Below are 25,111 nucleotides of genomic sequence, written 5' to 3'. Positions count from 1 at the left end.
TTATCTCCTCTTGCCCACATTGAACGCAAGTTAATTTGTCTTATACTACGCCCGCCCCCTCCTAGGAACACCAGCGTCAGAGTCTCGCTCTAAGACCAAAAAAAAAAAGGGGAAAAAGACTCCAACAGGATTTCCTTCTACAGTCCGGAAGCAATCATGGAAGGCGAGGGGGGTCACAGTCATGTAATTGTCTCCACTCTTCTGACGGAATGTGTCTTCGTTTCCTGTCGCAAAACCAAACAAACAACATGAAAAAAACATGTTGTTGTTTGCTGGTTCAAAACCAGACCCTCAAGTTCTGTTTTGGGCTGACAGAAGAAGAGCGTCCCTCCCTACCAGTGACCAGAATTAGTTTGACACGTTATATTAAACCAGAATACGCGGGTTTTTAACGTTGACCTGGTACGAGGCTAAACATCACACAGTCGTTGGTAAGGCCTACCCTTTTGAAGAGGGGTCATATGATATCAGAGGGTCACTGTATTTCATACAGGCATAGAACGAATGATAAACGAAGCTCCAGTGCTAGACTGACCACTGACAAACCCCATGTTTTAAGACGTGAACAATTTTGTTGCTTAGGTTAACTTTTGAAATCTCATGATCAATGTGGGATGAACTGCTCATTTATTCCACACTCTGCAGGCGCATCATCTTACCCTCTATATGCAGGCGCATCATCTTACCCTGTATATGCAGGCGCATCATCTTACCCTCTATATGCAGGCGCATCATCTTACCCTCTGTATCACGTTCTGACAGCCAGGATTCTGGGCATTCCTAGGTTTCTGGGTCATGCTTATCATAGCATAAGCGTAGCAAGTCACCAGCTTTTCGTTGCCATTGTTCTCAAGTAAACTCAGACGATTATTGAGATGAGGGGAGGGGAGTTAAAAAAAAAAGAATATCTCATCAGGTCGTCCCTGTAACACAACAGCTCCACACAAACACACGGTTCAATTAGTAAGATTCCTCACACGTGCCATCATTCTTCAGATACTTAACACTTCAAGCTCACGATTCATCACATAAGTGTACCAGTCGAGTCATCTACAACTCGTTTCAAATAACAAGCGAAGCAGGAGTGCCCTCTTAGTCTTCTTCGGCAGGGCCATTTTTTTTTTTTTTACTTTTGGCAACGGGTTTGTGACCTCAGCAACCACACAGCGTTGGGTGCTGCTGAGTTTTGCAAGCTTTTTCGAGGGCGCCGCTTTGGACACCTTACTCCGGAGGCCGCGAGTGAAGTGGTCGGACTTCGAAGTGGCATCAGATACGTCGCCAGTATTCACCGCGAGGGGGACCTCTAAGAAAGAAGAGATGGTCACACAACAGGTGACGGATCTCGAGAAGTGGAGGTAAAAAAAACGACCACCTCCCACACAGGATAGCTTGTACCTCGATGCCCCATACGCGGATCCTATCCTATCTAAGGACCAATGTTCGAGAGTAGCTCTTCAGATGCCCGTGTGATATCCAGGAGTATCGTGGAGCCTCCAGTAAGCTCCTCAAGAGTCCTATGTGGGATCCCAGCTCCCGGCGAAGGTCTATGTACATATGTAGCGGAGGGAGGAGCGTCGGTAGCTAAGGTCACACTAGTGTACCGGGTTTCATCATGGCCTCTGGCGAGAAGATGAACTTGGTCTCGGGAGACCCTTGCTCGTCCGCCTGGACCACGGAATTGGGAAGGATTAAGGTAGGAGGCCCCGTGGGGGAGGTGGATCCTCGTGGGGAGCCAATCTTGGAGTTCTTAGGGTAGGGCGGAGGTGGCGGGGAGCCGTAGGTGGAAGTTCGAACCTTGGGGTAGGCCGCGTGACGAGAGAGGCTGTGGGCGTTGCCATTGTGTCTCAGCGTCGACGTGTCGAGGAAGTTGGCTGAGCCCAGCAGGCTCCTGCCGTTCTCAGCACCCAGGTCGTGGCCTCTCGCGCCTCTCCTGATGGTGCAGAAGTCGGAGGTCGTGGTGACGTGGGACGTCGGCGGCGCCGTGCTGGTGTAGAGCCCCAGGTCGCTGACGGAGGCTCGTCGACCGTTGGGCATAGGGGCGTAGTCCCTGCCACTGTAGTCGACGAAAGGCACATAGCCTCGTCCACCTTCACTATCCTGCAGGAGAATACATTTGTTATGAGAGAACATCCTCATTATACACTATCACAGGAGGGGGCCCGCTCACAATCATCATCATCATCATCATCACTATTATACCAAAGGGGACGGGGGAGAGTCAAGGGCCCATCATGCAGTTTTAGAAATGTGATTGTGAATTCATTACTTCCTACCTCCTCATTACAAGAGTCAGTCTCCCAAGGAACTTCCTTGCACCCCTTTTATTCCTCATTCTTAAATCTGACATTGAACGCAAACTCTCGTACCCATTCTATATCAACCTTCGCAAATGTTATCAGAATAAGTATGAAATAAAATATCATCTGTAAATGACATCGAGAGACTACAATCTGATGCAATGTTCTTTACTGGACCACCGAAAACAACATGGAGATAAGTGCTGGTATGGGATGGATCAAGACGTCACAATCAGTGCAGAATATGGGACTGACACAGACGCCCTTATATCACATTGATAGACCTCGGGTCTGCCGGTTTACTTTCACCTAACATGATGATCAGGCAACAACTGCCTCTCTCAGAAATATGGTAGGATGGATCCTGCAGAGTTTCAAGTTTCAAGACAAGTGGAGAAAAAACAATGATGACGGTTTTCAAGGCACTAATGGTCCTAGGAATAGAACACTAGTGTGTTGACATCCTCCTACAAAGTGGGCAATATTGCAGTATTAGAAAGTGTTCAAAGATCTTTCACGGCCCGTGTGAAGCAGTTACGGACAAGAACCACTGGGAATTATTGAAATTACCGACCCTATACTCTCTGGACCGCAGACGGGAGAGGTGTAGCATTGCTTACAATTGGAAAATCGTAGAAGGCAAGACCCTCAACCTACACTCAAAAATTGATACCTAATGGCACGATAGATATGGGAGACTGTGAGATATTATACATAAGGTAAAAAGTGAAAAACCACCTGACCATCCTTGGCCCTAGACCATTCAACACACTGTCTGCACCACACATCAGATACACTATGGGATGTATAAGGGAAACTTTAAGGTCCTGCAATGTATTTGCAAGGTTTGTGGTGGTTACGTGGGCTTGCTGGCTGTGGGGTTCCAACAGCTTCGTCAACCAACAACCCAGCTCAGCAGTCTGAGTCTACCTCGAGCTGTGGGGGCTGATGACCTCCAGGTTCGACACCAGTTAAACGTCATCTACTTGTATGATCTTGTGAAGATGTTCGTACGCTGTTGTAGGGAAGGGGGTCTCGGGAGGGAGTACTCATTGGACACATGGGTATGTGTGACAGTTGTGAACGGTTCCTTCAATATGACTGACTTTTGATACACACACACACACACACACACACACACGAGCCTCCGTGGTGCAGTGGTCAGCCTTGTGACCCACCAGTCTCTCCTCTCGTTCGCGTCTGGTCAGTGAATATGTGCCTAGCATTACCTGGGGTGTGTATCTGTGTGTATATACATAATGCTGACCTGATATACACAGGATTTGCGAAAGCGTTTTTTGACAGATGTGACGATGGGGTCTCAGGAAATGAACCGTGTGAGTTGGGAAGGAGTGCATTAAGTTAGGGAGATAGAGGGAGGGAGAGAGGCAGTGACGGAGATAGGGGGAGAGAGTCAGGGAAATAGTGAAGGGATAGGTGGGCAGGATGTAGGCAGGGAGGGAGGTAATGAGACAGGGAGGAAGGCAGCCAGGAGTGAGGGAGTGAGGAGTGAGGGAGAAGTGAGGCCAACATTACTGGCTGGGGAAAGTAAGTTATGTGGCAGCACAACTTTGTGTCATCAGGGAGGCCAGGATGGCGTTACATCTTCCTGAGATTCCTCTCATGTGTCTCCCCCCTACCAAGATTTGGCCCCCACAGCAGTCCATGGCTCCTCTGCCGCCCCCACAGCAGCCCATGGCTCCTCTGCCGCCCCCACAGCAGCCCATGGCTCCTCTGCCGCCCCCACAGCAGTCCCATGGCTCCTCTGCCGCCCCCACAGCAGTCCCTGGCTCCTCTGTTGCCTTCTCACAAGGAACAACCACTGCTGAGTAAGGGAGATCCAAGATGTCCCTTCCTCTCAGACAGGCCGTAGGCAAGAAGCGTCACCTCGTGTGGCGGTGCGGTGTGGCAGGGCTTCCCCACACACAGACCACGGGACGGGAAGGCCCTCGTCCGTGGCACTGCAGAGCCAGAAGTGCCAGACCTTCCCCACAGACAGAGCACGAGAGGGGGAGCGCCACCTTGTCTGGCGCTGCGGTGCCAGGGTTGGGGAAGGAACTGGTTCATAACGGGAGGCCGTCTTTATTTGACACCACAATGAGTTGGTCGCTGCGCCGTTGATGGAGACAGCACCACGGGTTTATAGGGAGGGGATGAGAGAGAGAGAGAGGGGAGGGATGGGGAGAGTAGTGTGTGAGGGGAAGGGAGAAGTGAGGGGAGGAGGAATAGCTTGGGGTGGGGTCCTGGGGTAATGGCTGGGGTGAGGGCAAAGTTCTGGACGGAGCCTGGAGACAGACAGGAGGGAGAAGAGGAGGGAGACAGACAGGAGGGAGACAGAGGAGGGAGAAGAGGTGGGAGACAGACAGGAGGGAGAAGAAGCGGGAGACAGACAGGAGGGAGAAGAGGCGGGAGACAGACAGGAGGAGAAGAACGGAGACAGACAGAGGAGAGAGGGACAGACAGGAGGGAGAAGAGGTGGGAGACAGACAGGAGGGAGAAGAGGTGGAGACAGACAGGAGGGAGAAGAGGTGGGAGACAGACAGGAGGGAGAAGAGGTGGGAGACAGACAGGAGGGAGAAGAGGTGGAGACAGACAGAGAGAAGAGGGGAGAAAGGAGAAGAGGAGGGAGACAGACAGGAGGGAGAAGAGGGCGGGAGACGAAAGGGGAGAGGAGGGAAGACAGAAGAGACAGAAGGAAGGACAGAGGAAGGAGGCGCTGTAGGTGGGGCCGGGTGGAGTATAGGGAGGAGGAGACAGGGCAGGATGGTGGCGGGGGATGAAAGGAAGGGATGGCACTGTGGATAGTGCCAGGAGGACAGGGAGTGGATGGGGCGGGAGAGAGAGAGGGAGGGATGGCACTGTGGATAGTGCCAGGAGGACAGGGAGTGGGTGTGTACCTGCTTATGTATCTATGATGAGACTCTGACATGATGTCGTGCCGGCGCGTAGCGTTCACCGCGTGTGCCGCTTGTATCATAATACTGTTATTACCTGGCCGGCACACACACACACACACACACACCACACACACACACAGTCGTCTATATTACGTTCATCCAGAGCAGAGTCCAGCCACTTGTCCACTCTGCTCTGGAAGATTTCACTGGTAATATCGTCCAACCCAACACTGGAGTGTCTCTCGTGCCCCAGATCTGCAATGATGTGGTTGCACACATTTCTGTCACCCTCCAGGCATGGCCAGCGCCTCTGATGACACGCAGTCTTTCATATTGACCAAGTTGATGTTAACAATTCCAGGAGGAATTTCTTGAATTAATGCCTTCGATCTACTGTTGTACCACAAGGGTTATATACCTCCCTCCAATTACCTCCTACACAACAGGGTTGTCCTGCAATTACCTCCTACACAACAGGGTTCTTCCAGCTCTGTCAATCTTCCATGATTCGTCATATGATCTGTTCCCTCAGCCTCACGTGTACACTCCCTCTCAGCTCTCTCAGCTGGTTCATCTCAGCTTGCTGAGGTGGTGGCCAGACAACGCGGCAGTGTGCGGTGTTGCTTCTCACACACACACAACACACACACACACACACACACACACACACACACACACACGTTTTCATCAGTTTTATGTCTCTTTAGTGAAGGCTTTCATTATCATACCACTCATTACCTGACTTTATACCACAGTCCTTTATCACTGTCAACATCAAAGTCCTTTTTGTTTTCTTTAGAACAACGCTCAGAACATTAACATTTTCAACACTCTTAGTTTTCAACACTTTTAGTTTTCAACACTTTTAGTTTTCAACACTTTTAGTTTTCAACACTTTTAGTTTTCAACACTTTTAGTTTAAACACTTAGTTTTCAACACTCTTAGTTTTCAACACTCTTACTTTTCAACACTCTTACTTTTCAACACTCTTAGGTTTCAACACTCTTAGTGATCCTCCTTGGATCCATGTAACGCGTCACTGTTATGTTGTGACCTGTTACTTAACGTAGAGTTCTGACGTTTCTACATTTGATTCGCATTAGGTTATACCAGACCCTTTGGTATAAGGGATTAAATTCTTTATCCATTGTCTCGTTGTCTTTATCTGATTCTTTCCGTCTGCTGATTCACATGTCGGCTGGAATACATCTGCTTGTACTTACTCCACTGTTGTGGTTCATGTCTGATAACATTATTATGATTATTACTGGCGATGCTGTTGTTCTCTTGGCACACCAGATAAAGCATAATCATGAGACATAGTTTTCACCTTCTCACTATCTCAACTCTTCCGTGTGCTGGGAAATTTCTTGTGTATCCTTTTAATATACCTTGCACATTTTGTTCTCTGCCTTTTCTTTTAAAGACATTAATGTACTTTGTCTTATCAAGTGCCTTAGCCAAATGAGATAAACAGTCCCTTGTTATCCGTTGATTTAGAGATTTGGATACGATATTAAAGAGAGCTAATGGGTTTGTGTACAGATGCAAATTGGACTCTCGTATTTGTAACATTTGTTATGTAGGGTTTTTTTTTTTTTTTTTAGCGTATTTGTCTTTACTGCTTTTGTGAAGACTTTTATCAAACATGAAGTCAAACTCTCTTGTCTATATTGTCAGAAATTTAGGTTGTCTTCTTCATTAGGCGATGCATGGAACCATTTTCTGTACCTCTGCTGTGTTGCTGTGGCATAGACTTTATCCCAACAGGTGTGTCATTCTGTGTTTGTCTTTCTCATCTTTTGTCTTTTAGGGATGATTTCAGGTGCTCATTTTCCTCACTCAGACTCATTATATACCTCATTAAACATCTCATTATGTTATGATGTGAGTTAACCTCTTGAAGAGATAATTTCTCGTGACTTGAAATTCATTCTTATCTCAAAAGACTCTTTGGTTTGGTGTCTATTCTTCGTTCTGTGTTCACACACGAGAAGAAGCCTCTTGAATAGAATGTCTCTCCATGTTACCGATTCATTATTCCTCCTTCAGCCTATGTTGTTTGTAATGAGATCTGATTGCTTTTTCTTTTCAGTTTCTAATGAGATCTGATTGTTTTTCTTTTGTTTTGTTTTCCAGCTTCAATCCTCCTCCTCTTTGCTTGTTGCTTACGGCGTCCGTATCCTTTTCCCTACCTCATGTTCTGTATACCCGCTGTTCTCCAACATTTGCTATCGTCACTGAACGTCAAATTATGTTTTAAATGGCGTCATTCGACCTTCATTCACTTCCTTTAGTCTCCCTTAAAACACTGTTAAGTTGAAGACATCAGTTCAGTTGACAACAGCGGTAGAGATTGTGAAATGAGGAGGAGAGATGAGGGGTAGACTGTGAGGTGGATGGAGGCCAGTGGGGGTGAGTTAATGAGGGAGAAATGAGGGTAGAGAGGAGGAGAAATGGTGTGGTAGACTGTGAGGTGGATGGAAGCTAGTGGGGGTGAGTTAATGAGGTAGAAATGAGGATAGGGAGGAGGAGCAATGGTGTGGGAAGAGGGATAGAATAATGAGAGAGACGAGGTAGGAAGAAGGATAGATGTGGATAGACAGGACGCGTTTGTGGATTGATGGTAAAGAGAGATAAGAAGCGGGTAACAACTCCACCCAGATAAGAGATAAACATAACATAAAATGAACGACAAAAAATTAATCAACTTGAAGGATGGAAATTTTAGAAAATCTTGATTTGCGAAAGGAAAGCAAAGAAAATCCCCCTTCCCCCCCTCAAAGAATTGACGTACACAAACCAACACAAACAGAAACAAACAAAACAAAGAAATATGCTGCTTTAGTTTTGATTGAACTTACAGATAACCCAGGGGCCAACAAGCCAGAGGAAAGGAGAGGGACAGATGTAAAAATAAATTGGATTTCGTAAAGAGAGATCTGGCAACCGCTTGGCCTCAGCTCCGATCTCCCCACCCCCCTACACACACACACACACACACACACACACACACACACACACACACCACACACACACACACACACACACACACACACACACACACACACACACACAGCCCCGCTGCTGGTGACGTCATAGGCACAAGACTAAAGGTAAATATTTTTATTCTTCTCTCTTTTCTATTTTCTTTTTCTCTTTCATATTCCACAGGAATAAGGAGAAGGTTACGTCAGAACTTAAAGAAACGTTGTGGTGGGGGTTCCTTACTCTGTGTGTGGGGTTATGTGTGCTCTCTCTCTCTCTCTCTCTCTCTCTCTCACACACACACACACGCAGACACACACATACACAAACACACACGCGCACACACACACACACACCAACACATACATACACTCTCTCTCTCTCTCTCTCTCTCTCTCTCTCTCTCTCTCTCTCTATCTATCTATCTATCTATCTATCTATCTATCTATCTCTATCTATCTATCTTCTATCTATCTATCTGAGACTAGCAGGATAGAGTGACTCACAGGGTCAGGGATGAAGGTGTGGCCCGAGTCTCCACTCAGCCTGTTGAGGGCGTGGACTGCGTGGACCTGGGTCTCGTCCGTGGGCGTGATCTCGTCGAACGGGCGGTGTGAGGGCGTGGGGGTGGGCGTCAGGTCCTTGGTGTCTGGGGGCGGCGAGTACAGGTTAGCCACACGAGGTCCTGGTACGACCGTCAGCGCTGGGGGCTTCTCAGGCACCGGCGATCCTGCAGAAGGAGAAGAGGAAGGACGAGGCCATTAGTGAACCTCACGGGGGAGTCCTGGTGACCCGCCATGGTGGACGGGACAAGAGGAAGGACGAGGCCATTAGTGAGCCTCACGGGGGAGTCCTGGTGACCCGCCATGGTGGACAGGAAGGACGAGGCCATTAGTGAACCTCACGGGGGAGTCCTGGTGACCCGTCATGGTGGACGGGACAGGAGGAAGGACGAGGCCATTAGTGAACCTCACGGGGGAGTCCTGGTGACCCGCCATGGTGGACGAGACAGGGGAAGGACGAGGCCATTAGTGAGCCTCACGGGGAGTCCTGGTGACCGCCATGGTGGACAAACGGGACGAGGCCATTAGTGACCTCACGGGGGAGCCTGGTGACCCGCCATGGTGACGAGACGAGCAGTGAAGGGAGCGAGGCCATTAGTGAGCCTCACGGGGGAGACCTGGTGACCCGCCATGGTGGACGGGACAGAGGAAGGACGAGGCCATTAGTGAACCTCACGGGGGAGTCCTGGTGACCCACCATGGTGGACAGAAGGACGAGGCCATTAGTGTACCTCACGGGGGAGACCTGGTGACCCGCCATGGTGGACGGGACAAGAGGAAGGACGAGGCCATTAGTGAGCCTCACGGGGGAGACCTGGTGACCCGCCATGGTGGACGGGACAAGAGGAAGGACGAGGCCATTAGTGAGCCTCACGGGGGAGTCCTGGTGACCCGCCATGGTGGACAGAAGGACGAGGCCATTAGTGAACCTCACGGGGGAGACCTGGTGACCCGCCATGGTGGACGGGACGAGGCCATTAGTGAGCCTCACGGGGAGCCTGGTGACCCGCCATGGGGACACCCATTAGTGAGCCTCACGGGGGACCTGTACCTGGTGACACCGCCGTATGGGTGGGACCCGCTGGGGAAGGACAAGAGGAAGGACGAGGCCATTAGTGAGCCTCACGGGAGACCTGGTCCTGTGGACAAAACACAGCCATGAGCTGGATTACGCCTGGACAGGAGGAAGGACGAGGCCATTAGTGAGCCTCACGGGGGAGACCTGGTGACCCGCCATGGTGGACACCCAGTCACCACCATCCCCCCACCCTCCACCTCAGGCGCACCTGCGTTGGGTGAGGGCCTCTGCGGGGAGGTAGGGAGGAAGGGGGGCGAGGGGGGTTGTAAGTCCCTCCTGTTCCACTTACCATCTGGCTCGTACAAACACCACTAACCCTAGCTGTTATACCACTGTGACCTGAGGTTTTTCTCTTACTCATCTCTCTTCCATTTTCGACTCGACATATTTATATCCCTTCTCCTCATCAGGCCCCAGCTGGCTGCCTTTCATATCATTCTTAAGGTTATGAACAACATTGCTGTCAGAACTAGCCATTGCGAATGACCCTGTGGGAAAGTGGGTTATTCTAATTACCCTAACGACCCTAACAAGACAAGGTGGAGGAGGAGTATCAAAAACACACCTAGCAAACATCATACTTTACAGTAATAAATCCTACATTGAATTTTGACTACACGTATATGTCTTCAAAATTCTTTCACACTTCATTCAAGAACTTGATCCCAACTAACTACCTAACTACCTATTAAGTCGGGAATTGTTCTCGTATAGTCTCTGTATAAAGTGCTCTATAACACCCCCCCTGCGTAACTAGCAATTCTATGGTGACCCCATAACTATTTACTGATGATCTTGCCCTCTAATGACCATCAACTAACGGCTATCCGCACACTAACGACCTCTAACTACCCTGGGTATTGTCCGTGTCCGCCTTACGTCCGTGATTGTGTCGTGGGTGTAACTGGTGGTGGTGATCGTCCTGGGAAAGTGATAGTGTTATTCCCAGGACGAGGAGGAGGTCAGCTGGTGGCAGCTTTGGACTGACCGTCTTTTCACAAGTGTTGCTCGACAGGAGCAGAGGAGAGAGGGAGTGGTGTAGGGGAGAGGGAGTGGTGTAGGGGAGAGGGAGTGGTGTAGGGGAGAGGGAGTGAGGTGTAAGGGAGAGGGAGTGGTGCTGGAGAGAGGGAGTGTTGCGGGGGAGAGGGAGTGGTGCGGGATAGAGGGAATGGTACAGGAGAGAGGGAGTTGTGTAGTAGAGAGGGAGTGGTGCAGGGGAGAGGGAATGGTGTAGGGGAGAGGGAATGGAGTAGGGGAGAGGGATTGGTGTAGGGGAGAGGGAGTGGTGCGGGGGAGAGGGAGTGGTGCTGGATAGAGGGAATGGTACAGGAGAGAGGGGATGGTGTAGGGGAGAGGGAGTGGTGTACGGGAGAGGGAGTGGAGTAGGGGAGAGGGATTGGTGCAGGGGAGAGGGAGTGGTGCAGGAGAGAAGGGAGTGGTGCAGGAGAGAGAGGGAGTGGTGCAGGAGAGAGGGAGAGGTGCAAGGAGAGAGAGAGGGAGTGGTGTAGGAGAGAAGCAGTGGTGCAGGGGAGAGGGGAGGGACAAAGGAGAGAGATAGAGAGAGAGTGAATGTTAGCATGGGTGAGGGAGAGGAGGAGGAAGAGGAGAGGAGAAGGGAGTTTATCCTCATTCTCTCATTTCTTTTGTCTCCTCATGTTACATTGAGACCTGATGATACTCATGAGGACGTAGCCCCCGTGAGTGGCACATCCCCCCCTTTCCTTCCCGGGCAGCGAGAGATGGGGACGATTTGCAACAGGGCTTTGAAATTGGACGTTACCTCGGGGCCATGGAAAGGATCTGGATCTCTCGGACGTGTGATTACTGTAACGTGCCAGACAAATGGTACAGTCCATCATTTTCATCAGTGTTGGAGATACAGCTGATGTATTATTGGACCCAGAGAGTTTCTGTTTGAGAGAGGGAGAGATGCGTGGCCAGCTATTGTTCGCTGAATTACCCGCGCCCTCTCTCTCTCTCTCTCTCTCTCTCTCTCTCTCTCTCTCTCTCTCTCTCTCTCTCTCTCTACCGCTGATGATACACAGCTGGGTTGGGCAGTTATCTCGACCTGCCTCCCTCCACTGGCCACTGGGCAACACAACGTCCACCACTGGTGATATGTGGAACTGACAGGGGAAATGATGCACACTGAACGAGTTTGGGAATATATGAAACTGTGATCGATCCGTACTGGAGAGATTGTGTCAACAACTTAATGTATCGACAAAGTCTATGAGTCTGATGGACATTTGATTTTGATTTAGAAGTGAGTTTAGGGAATTAGGACCATTTGCAAGTCACTGGGTTGAGTTTATATACAACAAATGATTACATTTCATTGGGGAACATAGTCGTATTTCATGATAGGAAAGCATGAGATGAAAATGAACGAGTCAACATTATTTTTCTGTTTAATGTCCTTCTGTCGAGGATGGTCGGCCGCTTGTAGCAAGGCCCACTAGTATGGTGGAGTGCATGAAGAACCCTAGACCAGAGGAGGGAGTGGTCGGTGTTGACCTGATCCCCCCTCGTGTACGTCTCACACAAGAGAGACAGAGACGCCTGGCACCACTGTCCACTGTCGTGGGTCATGACACCACACACACACACACACACACACCACCACCAGCAGTTGCTACTGTCCACTGGCGTGGGTCATGACACACACCACCACCAGCAGTAGGTACAGCCGCCTCTGCTTCTTCATCGCCTCCTGCGTCCATCCTTCTTCCTCCCTCAGGTTTCTCACACGACGGATTGATACGTGTCCGTTTTTGGTTATATAGCCGCCAATATGATGTCACTCACGCGACGATATCAGGTCCTTCTTGACGTCAGTCAGGGCTATGGAGGTCAGAGGAGGTGACGTTGAAGGCGACGGACCGCGTTGCAGACGACGCGCTGCGTTGCAGGCGACACACTGCTTTGCAGACGACGACGCACTGCGTTGCAGACGACGCACTGCGTTGCAGACGACGCACTGCGTTGCAGACGACGGAACGCGTTGCAGACGACGCACTGCATTGCAGACGATGCACTGCGTTACAGACGACGCACTGCGTTACAGACGACGCACTGCTTCGCAGACGACTCACTGCGTTACAGACGACGCACTGCTTCGCAGACGACGCACTGCGTTGCAGACGAAGCACTGCTTCGCAGACGACGCACTGCGTTGCAGACGACACACTGCGAAGCAGAAGACGCACTGCGTTGCAGACGACGCACTGCGTTGCAGACGACGCACCGACAAAATGAGCCAAAGAGTTCGTACAGATTACTGTATTACGGTGACGAAACCACATTACCAATCGGAGACCTTTTGACTGTAAATTAAAAGGTCTTACACGATCCAGTTTTAGGCTGGGAATAGAAAGCCTTTTTCTTCTTGTTCCCTCGCGTTGCAAAAACCATTTTTCTCTCTCGGTGAAAATAATGTTTTTCACAGAACGAGAAAGACTTAACAATGGTACACAGGAGGTGTTTCATTGTCTAGGTGTACTTAGCGATAATCTATGAGTATAAAAAGGTTCATAAAGCGGTTCGTGATTTGGAAAAGGCTCTCTTAATACACCTGGAATTCATCTGTTCATAAGAGATTTGTGTGAAAGCGGCTCAGGATCATATTATCACGTACAAATCTAGAGGGAAAGAAATGATAGAAAAGAAAACCTCACTCGCTTCTTTCACCCACATAACACATCTAGTGTGAGACTGGTGGAGGTCAACACAACACGTGTAATGATAGACCAGAAGAGGTCAACACAACACATTTATTTATACACAAGGGTGTGATGCTGTATTATTGCTCAGATGATCTTGGTACAGGACTAGGGGTTTGTGAAGACTTACACACACACACACACACACACACACACACACACACACACACACACACACACACACACACGTCCAGGGCACAGGGGTTTGTGAAGACTTACACACACACACACACACACACGTCCAGGGGAACTCTTGATCACCATATATCCTCCCCTGACCTACGATGAACAATGGGGTAATCACCAAGACGAAATCCTTGAGACAAATCTTCAGTCATTCAGTACATTGATATGTTTATATGACGACACTGGATGATATACTCTCATGGTATACTCTCATGATATACTCTCATGATGTACTCTCATGATATACTCTCATGATGTACTCTCATGATATACTCTCATGATATACTCTCATGACGTACTCTCATGACGTACTCTCATGATATACTCTCATGATATACTCCTATGATATACTCTGGGAATATATTTTGATAATATACTTTGATGATGTACCCTGATGATATACTCTGATGGTATAATCTGAGGATATACTATGAGGTTAGGTGTGTAGGGGGTGGATGAGGGGGGGTTCAGGTATGGTGTGTAGGGGGTGGATGAGGGGGGTTCAGGTATGGTGTGTAGGGGGTGGATGAGGGGGGTTCAGGTATGGTGTGTAGGGGGTGGATGAGGGGGGGTTCAGGTATGGTGTGTAGGGGTGGATGATGGGGTTCAGGTATGGTGTGTAGGGGGTGGATGAGGGGGGTTCAGGTATGGTGTGTAGGGGGTGGATGATGGGGTTCAGGTATGGTGTGTAGGGGGTGGATGATGGGGTTCAGGTATGGCGTGTATAGGGTGGATGAGGGGGTTCAGGTATGGTGTGTAGGGGGTGGATGAGGGGGGTTCAGGTATGGTGTGTAGGGGGTGGATGATGGGGTTCAGGTATGGTGTGTAGGGGGTGGATGATGGGGTTCAGGTATGGTGTGTAGGGGGTGGATGATGGGGTTCAGGTATGGTGTGTAGGGGGTGGATGATGGGGTTCAGGTATGGTGTGTAGGGGGTGGATGATGGGGGGTTCAGGTATGGGTGTAGGGGTGGATGATGGGGGTTCAGGTATGGTGTGTAGGGGTGTGGATGATGGGGGTTCAGGTATGGCGTGTAGGGGGTGGATGATGGGGGTTTCCGGTATGGTGTGTAGGGGGTGGATGATGGGGTGGTTCAGGTATGGTGTGTAAGGGGTGGATGGGAAGGGGGGTTCAGGTATGGCGTGTAAGGGGTGGCTATCTTCGTGATCAAGGTGAAGCCTTTGTTGAGCTGTACTGTAACCACCTTAATGGACAGCAGGAGCAACTTAGCGTCAAGCCACAGCAGTAAATGGGGGTTAGGTCATCGTGCTTCTCCTCCTCAGGGGGTTAGGTCATCGTGCTTCTTCTCCTCAGGGGGTTAGGTCATCGTGCTTCTTCTCCTCAGGGGGTTAGGTCATCGTGCTTCTCCTTCTCAGGGGGTTAGGTCATCGTGCTTCTCTCCTCAGGGGGTTAGGTCATCGTGCTTCTTCTCCTCAGGGGGTTAGGTCATCGTGCTTCTCCTTCTCAGGGGGTTAGGTCATCGTGCTTCTTCTCTCAGGGGGTTAGGTCATCGTGCTTCCCTCCTCAGGGGTTAGGTCAATCGTGCTTCTCCTCCTCAGGGGTTCAGGTATGGTTCTCTAGGGGGTGGATCGTGGCTTCTTCTGGCCGTCAGGGGTTAGGTCATCGTGCTTCTCCTCCTCAGGGGGTTAGGTCATCGTGCTTCTCCTCCTCAGGGGGTTAGGTCATCGTGCTTCTCCTCCTCAGGGGGTTAGGTCATCGTGCTTCTCCTCCTCAGGGGGTTAGGTCATCGTGCTTCTTCTCCTCAGGGGGTTAGGTCATCGTGCTTCTCTCCTCGGGGGTTAGGTCATCGTGCTTCTTCTCCTCAGGGGGTTAGGTCATCGTGCTTCTCCTCCTCAGGGGGTTAGGTCATCGTGCTTCTCCTCTCAGGGGTTAGGTCATCGTGCTTCTCCTTCTCAGGGGGTTAGGTCATCGTGCTTCTCCTCCTCAGGGGGTTAGGTCATCGTGCTTCCCTCTCAGGGGGTTAGGTCATCGTGCTTCTCCTTCTCAGGGGGTTAGGTCATCGTGCTTCTCCTCCTCAGGGGTTAGGTCATCGTGCTTCTCTCCTCAGGGGGTTAGGTCATCGTGCTTCTCCTCTCAGGGTTGGTACGGCTTTAGGTCCGTGTTTTTCAGGGGTTAGGTCATCGTGCTTCTCCTCCTCAGGGGGTTAGGTCATCGTGCTTCTCCTTCTCAGGGGGTTAGGTCATCGTGCTTCTCCTCCTCAGGGTGGTATGGTGGCTTCTTCTCCTCAGGGGGTTAGGTCATCGTGCTTCTCCTCTCAGGGGGTTAAGCCAATGAGCCATCTTTAAGGTAACGTTGCCGTGAGCCAGCCATGAGCAATGAGTGGAACATGAACATCAGATGTTAATGAACATCATAGAAGGATCTTAAGATGGCGTTCACCTCCCCGGATGAAGGAGACGAACTGTGTACACTCGCTCCGTACAACGTAATGACCACAGATGATAATCCAGGAATGACCACAGATGATAATCCAGGAATGACCACAGATGATAATCCAGGAATGACCACAGATGATAATCCAGGAATGACCACAGATGATAATCCAGTAATGACCACAGATGATAACCCAGGAATGACCACAGATGATAATCCAGGAATGACCACAGATGATAATCCAGTAATGACCACAGTTGATAATCCAGGAATGACCACAGATGATAATCCAGGAATGACCACAGATGATAATCCAGGAATGACCACAGTTGATAATCCAGGAATGACCACAGATGATAATCCAGTAATGACCACAGATGATAATCCAGGAATGACCACAGATGATAATCCAGTAATGACCACAGATGATAATCCAGGAATGACCACAGTTGATAATCCAGGAATGACCACAGATGATAATCCAGTAATGACCACAGATGATAATCCAGGAATGACCACAGATGATAATCCAGGAATGACCACAGATGATAATCCAGTAATGACCACAGATGATAATCCAGGAATGACCACAGATGATAATCCAGGAATGACCACAGTTGATAATCCAGGAATGACCACAGATGATAATCCAGGAATGACCACAGATGATAATCCAGGAATGACCACAGATGATAATCCAGGAATGACCACAGATGATAATCCAGGAATGACCACAGATGATAATCCAGGAATGACCACAGATGATAATCCAGGAATGACCACAGATGATAATCCAGGAATGACCACAGATGATAATCCAGGAATGACCACAGATGATAATCCAGGAATAGATAGATAATTTAGTACCTCGGGCACCACTGTGCGACCTTTGCATATCATATGACCTGGCATCTGAGATGACCTCTTAGGGTCAGGTCATAGGTCAAGGTATGACCTCTAATGGTCGTTCGTGTCATGATCGAGAGGTGGAATGATAATTGTGATGATGACGTTTGGATGATACGTATGATAGACTGTGGTCTACACCAGGTGAAATAGCGTGACCCAGTACACACAGGTAGTGGGTAACGTGGTCTACACCAGGTAAAATAGCGTGACCCAGTACACACAGGTAGTGGGTGACGTGGTCTACACCAGGTGAAATAGCGTGACCCAGTTACACACAGGTAGTGGGTGACGTGGTCTACACCAGGTGAAATAGCGTGACCCAGTACACACAGGTAGTGGGGGACGTGGTCTACACCAGGTGAAATAGCGTGACCCAGTACACACAGGTAGTGGGTGACGTGGTCCACACCAGGTGAAATAGCGTGACCCAGTACACACAGGTAGTGGGTGACGTGGTCTACACCAGGTGAAATAGCGTGACCCAGTACACACAGGTAGTGGGGGACGTGGTCTACACCAGGTGAAATAGCGTGACCCAGTACACACAGGTAGTGGGTGACGTGGTCTACACCAGGTGAAATAGCGTGACCCAGTACACACAGGTGGTGGGTGACGTGGTCTACACCAGGTGAAATAGCGTGACCTAGTACACACAGGTAGTGGGTGACGTGGTCTGCAACAGGTAAAATAGCGTGACCCAGTACACAGGTAGTGGGTGACGTGATCTACGCCATGTAAAATAGCGTGACCCAGTACACACAGGTAGTGGGTGACGTGGTCTACACCAGGTGAAATAGCGTGACCCAGTACACACAGGTAGTGGGTGACGTGGTCTACACCAGGTGAAATAGCGTGACCCAGTACACACAGGTAGTGGGTGACGTGGTCTACACCAGGTGAAATAGCGTGACCCAGTACACTGGTAGTGGGTGACGGGTCATCAACACACATCTTGGTAAACTGCCGTTGTCACAGTAACAACAGAATCCACAGTGAACTGTGCTAAGCAGTGGTGGCCTAGCAGTGACGTGTAGAGCAGTGAAATCTACCCACTAGTTGTGCACTGTATATACGTAACACTGATAGAGGTGAATTTCATATTCTTGTGTATAGACATTAGTTTCTTAATGACTTCCATACATGGCCAAGTGTAAGGGTTCTTGTCCAGGGTTAAGTGACGAGGTGTGAGACACGTCAGTAGTTCTGTGTGTGTGGGGGGACGAAGGGGTCAGACACGTCACTGGTGTTGTGTGTGTGGGGGACGAAGGGGTCAGACACGTCACTGGTTGTGTGTGTGGGGGACGAAGGGGTCAGACACGTCACTGGTGTTGTGTGTGTGGGGGGACGAAGGGGTCAGATACGTCACTGGTTGTGTGTGTGGGGACGAAGGGGTCAGACACGTCACTGGTGTTGTGTGTGTGGGGGACGAAGGGGTCAGACACGTCACTGGTGTGTGTGTGTGGGGGACGAAGGGGTCAGACACGTCACTGGTGTTGTGTGTGGGGGACGAAGGGGTCAGACACGTCACTGGTGTTTGTGTGTGGGGGGACGAAGGGATCAGACACGTCCCCGGTGTTGTGTGTGTGGGGGACGAAGGGGTCAGACACGTCATTGGTGTTGTGTGTGGGGGACGAAGGGGTCAGACACGTCACTGGTTATGTGTGGTGGGGACGAAAGGGTCAGATACGTCACTGGTTATGTGTGTGTGGGGGACGAAGGGCTCAGACACGTCACTGGTTGTGTGTGTGTGGGGGACGAAGGGGTCAGACACGTCACTGGTGTTTTGTGTGTGGGGGACGAAGGGGTCAGACACGTCACTGGTTGTGTGTGTGGGGGGACGAAGGGGTCAGACACGTCACTGGTTGTATGTGTGGGGGGGACGAAGGGGTCAGACACGTCACTGGTGTTGTGTGTGGGGACGAAGGGGTCAGACACGTCACTGGTGTTGTGTGTGGGGGGGACGAAGGGGTCAGACACGTCACTGGTTGTGTGTGGTGGGGACGAAGGGGTCAGACACGTCACTGGTGTTGTGTGTGGGGGACGAAGGGGTCAGACACGTCACTGGTGTTGTATGTAGGGGGACGAAGGGCTCAGACACGTCACTGGTGTTGTGTGTGGGGGACGAAGGGGTCAGACACGTCACTAGTATTGTGTGTGGGGGGACGAAGGGGTCAGACACGTCACTGGGGTTGTGTGTGGGGGACGAAGGGGTCAGACACGTCACTGGTGTTGTGTGTGGGGTGACGAAGGGGTCATACACGTCACTGGTTGTGTGTGGGGGGACGAAGGGGTCAGACACGTCACTGTGTTGTATGTAGGGGGACGAAGGGCTCAGACACGTCACTGTGTTGTATGTAGGGGACGAAGGGCTCAGACACGTCACTGGTGTTGTGTGTGTGGGGGGGACGAAGGGGTCAGACACGTCACTGTGTTGTATGTAGGGGGACGAAGGGCTCAGACACGTCACTGGTTGTGTGTGGGGGACGATATAAGGCAGTAAACCTTGTGTGACGAGACGAGATGCAACTAGGAACCACAGCTGTACACAAACACTATGGCTAATCAACCTTATTTCTGTGCCATCCACTTCTCCACTGAATCCACCCGTGTGGACTCACCGCTCCCATGTTCTGGTTGTCTTCCAAATCTGGGTTGAATATGTGTACGAATTTTAAATACGAAAGCAGTGTATACTTGTTAGCGTGGGTTTGAACACGAAGGCAGTGAATGCTTAAATGGACACATGATCACTGAGAAAAGTGCGTGTTATATATATATATATATATATATATATATATATATATATATATATATATATATATATAATATATATATATATATATATATATCAACTGACTTATATTTCTCTCTTGTGTCTCCCCTGATAATGTGATTATTACACGAAAGTGCACATGGGAACTTATCGTGTTTCATTTTCCCCGTGGACCCATGGAATATATATATATATATATATATATATATATATATATATAATATATATATATATATATATATATATATATATATATGAGAGAGAGAGAGAGAGAGAGAGAGAGAGAGAGGAGAGAGAGAGAGAGAGAGACATGTTGGTTGGAGTATGAGAATGAATGAATAGAACCTGGGGAAAGTGGAGTGCTTTAGGGACCTAGGAGTGGACATGATACTGGACGGATGTACACACACACACACACACACACACACACCACACACATCAGAGCTTCGACATACGACTGGTTTACGTGCCTCGACCACCAGTCGCAAGTCGAATCCGTCGTAAGTCGAACCACTGAGACCCATGTTATCAAGGTGGTATTTGGTTAAGTTCCAGACTCCAGTATCTTCCTAGTGTAACCTTACATGGATGGATTTAACTGTACCTAAAATGCCTGAACTTACCATCCATATACAACACAGACTACCGGACTCTGCCCGTGGCCGAATACAGATGACGTTTCATGAAAACATCCTGAAAAAAAGGAGAGCACTGTCCTGAAGCTTGGTGTTAAGGGCTTCAGGTGTCGCTGTAGTGGGATGGGGCGAGACTGAGGGTGTCTGGGAGGGAGTGAGAGTGGAGGCACAAAGGTTAGTTATGCCACCTTTGAGGTTACCTGACCCAGGAACATTGTCATATCGTAGATATCGCTGACGATCGCTGGGTCGACTCACGATTACCGTGTGTGGCAGGGGAGGGACTTGAATGGTTGACGTGGTGGAGTGGTATAGGGGACTTCTAGGAAGAGGAGTGGAGAATGTGGAAGGGGTCTAGGCTTGGCTACTTTCACTCCTCACTGAATCATCTGTTAACAGCAATGGTTTCAACTGGAAGACATTCCAGACTCGGTGGAATTCCCTTCCCTTATGATGGATGACGTAGATAAAGAGGGTTGCAGTGGACACACTCGATCGTATTTTGACATTTTGCGGGATTCAAACCGAATCGTATGGTGCTGTGGCATGTTTACAGTACGAATCATAAGTACAAGAACACTTGAAATAAAGGCGATCTACTTTTAGCATTGAGATAAGAGAGTCTTCAAGATAATGATACTATGAAGATAAGAATTTATTTTATATCTTTCAAAATGTCGCCAGTTGAAGCATAGTGTCGTAAGCTGTTACAACCAACCCTAATTGTGAAGAGTCGCAAGTCGAAGTGTCTTAACTCGAAGCTGTAGTAATATATATATATATCTATATATATATATATATATAATATATATATATATATATATATATATATTATATATATATATATATATATATATATCAGTTACACCACAAAATAGTTACATAGCTTAGAAATGAGTAGACAAGTGTGATAATCGCACATCAAAAGCACATTAACTACGACAGTGAAGCGAAGAAATAGACACTTAATGCTGTGCAAGCTGATGGTCTAGCCTGGGCTCGTCAGCGATAAGAAAAATACCCATCACTCATCATGGATTAGGTTTGATTAGGCTGACAGAGCCACCCAGCGATTTACATAGATTTTTGCATAGATTAGGCCGATAAGGGGGGCGGCGGCGGGGGCGGCAAAACCGACCGATCTACATGGATCAGGCTGACAGGACTACCAACGAATTTACATAGAGAGAGAGAGAGAGAGAGAGAGAGAGAGAGAGAGAGGAGAGAGTATGCCAGGTGATGTAACAAGGACTAGGGAGACCTATACCAACCTTTGCTAAACTTGACGGTTCGTCGTCCCAGGTAATCTGCAACATGATCAACATGATTACTCATACAGTTGCAAATATATATATTTATATATATATATTGTGTGTGTGTGTGTGTGTGTGTGTGTGTGTGTGTGTGTGTGTGTGTGTGTGTGTGTGTGTGTTGCTTGATGTATGAGCCTCATAGGAACTGCGGTTGCAGAAGGGAATTTGATTCTTATATATGCGTGGGAGGGAAGGAGGGTTTGTGTGTGTGTGTGTGTGTGTCAGGGTGTGAGGGGGGGGGGGGGGGGGGGGGGGGGGGAAAAGAGGGAGTGTTGGATACTCTGATATTCTCTGGGGGGTAGGGAGGGAAGGGGGTCACGATTATGTTATGATATTCTCTGGGGGTAGGGAGGGAGGGGGTCATGATTGTGTTATGATATTCTCTGGGGGTAGGGAGGGGTGGGGTAACGATTGTATTATGATATTCTCTGGGGGTTGGGAGGGGTGGGGTCACGATTGTATTATGATATTCTCTGGGGGGTAAGTAGGGGGTCACAACTGTATTATGATATTCTCTGGGGGGTAAGTAGGGGGTCACGACTGTATTATGATATTCTCTGGGGGGTAAGTAGGGGGTCACAACTGTATTATGATATTCTCTGGGGGGGTAAGTAGGGGGTCACGACTGTATTATGATATTCTCTGGGGGGTAAGTAGGGGGTCACGACTGTGTTATGATATTCTCTGGGGAGAGTATGAAGGCTGTCGGGAATTCTATAGAATAACAGCACTTACTTCCATTCTACATCTTTGCTCTGAGAACCAAGGAAATGAAGAAGAGTCAAAGTCTATAAGCCAGAGTCTTCGTCTATACTAACCATCATACATCTACATTGTCTCTCTCTCTGTGTTTAAGGTTATACACGACACATGATACTCCAAGGGCCAATATAATTTCCATGAATGTATAATTACTAGGAAAGAGAGAAAGAAAAGGTGAGGCGAGATATAGACAAAGGTAGACAGGAACTCACCATAACCACTGCCCCGTATGCATCGCGTCCGGTCTTGGTAAATGGTATTAGAAAACATATTAATCAAACAGCACACACAAAACAAAAGACATGTTCAATAGCCTTACAGGTATATCACAACCCGGTATGTCATCACGTTTGTTGTCAGTGACTATTGACTATTGAGAGGGATCGAATAGCTTTGATATGCAGGCGAGGAGGAGTGGAAACTGTGAAGGGGAGCTGAGTATAATACAATGAATAGATTCAAGTGATGCTCAACACATAACACAAGTGGGGTAGGATCTGATGTGGAAGGTGTTGTGGTGTTTGTATGTATAGTTGTGGCGGTGGTGGTTAGCTTTGGAACTGTGGCGACTGGGTGTGTCCAACTGTGGCGACCAGATGTAGTGGGGGTTAGCTGTGGCGGCTAGCTGTAGTGGGGGTTAGCTGGGGTAGCCAGCTGTGGTGGTAGTCAGCTGTGGTAGCCAGTTGGGGTGGTAGCCAGCTGTGATAGTTAGCTGTGGTAGTTAGCTGTGGTAGAAATTAGCTGTGGTAGTCAGCTGTGGTATTCAGTTGTGTGGTAGCCAGCTGGGGTGGTAACCAGCTGTGGTAGTAGCCAGCTGTGGTGGTAGCCAGCTGGGGTGGTAGCCAGCTGGGGTGGTCAGTTTACACAAGGTTTGGTGGAGTTTTCTTTTTTGCCAGTGTGAGGCCAGAGGTCCTCGTCGCGGCTTGACCTACAGTTACAGTGGGATCCCCAGTGGTGTTCCCAGTGTTGGTGGTTCCCAGAGGGAGGAGCCACCCTAGCTGGGATGAGGTGTCCCACGACCCATCATCTCCTCCAACTTTCAACTCACACTCGCGCTTCGATCGCTCTTACTATGATGCGTGTCACGCTAGAGACATGCGAACTGGACCGTGAGACTCGTGGATCTCACGGTCCATTGGTTGGTCTGAGATGGGAAGTTTGGTTTTGTCGTCTCGTGGTGGCCTAGTGGTTACTGCATCGGCATGCCACGCGAAAGTGTCTGGGTTCGAATCCTTGGCTCCCAGAGGTAAATCGTTATCACACACACACACACACACACACTATATATATATATATATATATATATATATATATATATATATATATATATATATATATATATATATATTTGAACGACGTAGCTTAAGAGAGGTTTAAACCCTTTTCCCAGCATACATTAGTCCTAATCCAAAATGCGCACCACCAGTTTGGTCAGGCTATTGAAGGAGTCGTGTCGTTGATCTGCTGGAGAGGGTCTAGAGGAGGAATGAAGCCAAAGCTCTCCATGAACGAAGGAAGTCTAATGTACAGACAGGGAGGAGTCAGCAGCCATAAACTTGGGGCCACACTGGGAGACAAACAGAGAAGGGGAGACATGAATGGAACTTGGACCATCCCCTCAGCGAGTCTTAATAATGACGATATTGGCCAGGGCTTTGAGGTGTGGAGGACGTGATCAGTGAGAGTGCACACCAGGAGGGACCACACTATACAGGTGAGGGAGACACTCATATGGTAATGGAGGAGTGGCCGAGTGGGACAAGCTATGGGAAGAGGTAGTGAATACGGAGGACATATACAGATGCATGAGACTATGGTGGGTGAGAGAGATGGGACCCCACGAGTGTAGCACTAACCCTACTGCACACACACACACACACACACACACACACACAGTTGCTCAGTGTGTGAGCAGTGGAGGCAGGAATGATCATTCGTACTGTTTATAATAAGCCTTCGTAACGAAGGAGTCAAGTAGAGCCACCTGTGGTGTGGGGGACACAGGGAGGCTGGTGTGTCAGGACGGTGTGGCCAGAGTGAGAGAGAGAGAGAGAGAGTCCCTTGGGTGAAGATCGAAGATGAAAGTTAAGAAGTGATGTTCACTTAAGTGGATCAGGTGTGGAGCTGTAACCAGTGGGTCAGGTGTGGAGCTGTAACCAGTGGGTCAGGTGTGGAGCTGTAACCAGTGGGTCAGGTGTGGAGTTGGTAACCAGTGGGTCAGGTGTGGAGCTGTAACCAGTGGGTCATGTGTGGAGCTGTAACCAGTGGGTCAGGTGTGGAGCTGTAACAAGTGGGTCATGTGTGGAGCTGTAACCAGTGGGTCATGTGTGGAGCTGTAACCAGTGGGTCAGGTGTGGAGCTGTAACAAGTGGGTCATGTGTGGAGCTGTAACCAGTGGGTCAGGTGTGGAGCTGTAACCAGTGGGTCAGGTGTGGAGCTGTAACCAGTGGGTCATGTGTGGAGCTGTAACCAGTGGGTCATGTGTGGAGCTGTAACCAGTGGGTCAGGTGTGGAGCTGTAACCAGTGGGTCAGGTGTGGAGCTGTAACCAGTGGATCATATGTTTCCAGATGATGTTAACAGTTCCAACTGTGG

At 49.2% G+C, this 25,111-nt stretch overlaps 1 protein-coding gene across 7 annotated transcripts in view; it reads right to left on the bottom strand.

Annotated features, from left to right (window-relative positions):
* Window positions 1–1,587: 1,587 nt before the first annotated feature.
* LOC139763127 (irregular chiasm C-roughest protein-like) overlaps window positions 1,588–25,111 on the bottom strand; it is a 136,579-nt gene continuing 113,055 nt past the window's right edge. For 4 of the 7 annotated variants that reach the window (XM_071688814.1, XM_071688812.1, XM_071688815.1 and 1 more), the window contains exons 13-16: window positions 22,730–22,762; window positions 21,714–21,749; window positions 8,690–8,913; window positions 1,588–2,097 (exon numbers count right to left, since the gene is read on the bottom strand). In XM_071688814.1, the coding sequence (XP_071544915.1) occupies window positions 1,588–2,097; window positions 8,690–8,913; window positions 21,714–21,749; window positions 22,730–22,762 (803 nt within the window). The remainder of the gene's footprint in view (window positions 2,098–8,689; window positions 8,914–21,713; window positions 21,750–22,729; window positions 22,763–25,111) is intronic. The other 3 variants (XM_071688819.1, XM_071688818.1, XM_071688817.1) reach the window with 2 other exon arrangements.

This window comes from Panulirus ornatus, chromosome 46, assembly GCF_036320965.1.
Source record: "Panulirus ornatus isolate Po-2019 chromosome 46, ASM3632096v1, whole genome shotgun sequence".
Lineage (NCBI taxonomy): Eukaryota > Metazoa > Arthropoda > Malacostraca > Decapoda > Palinuridae > Panulirus > Panulirus ornatus.
The sequence above is the reverse complement of the archived record's forward strand: the minus strand, read 5'-3'. Positions and strand labels throughout refer to the sequence as shown.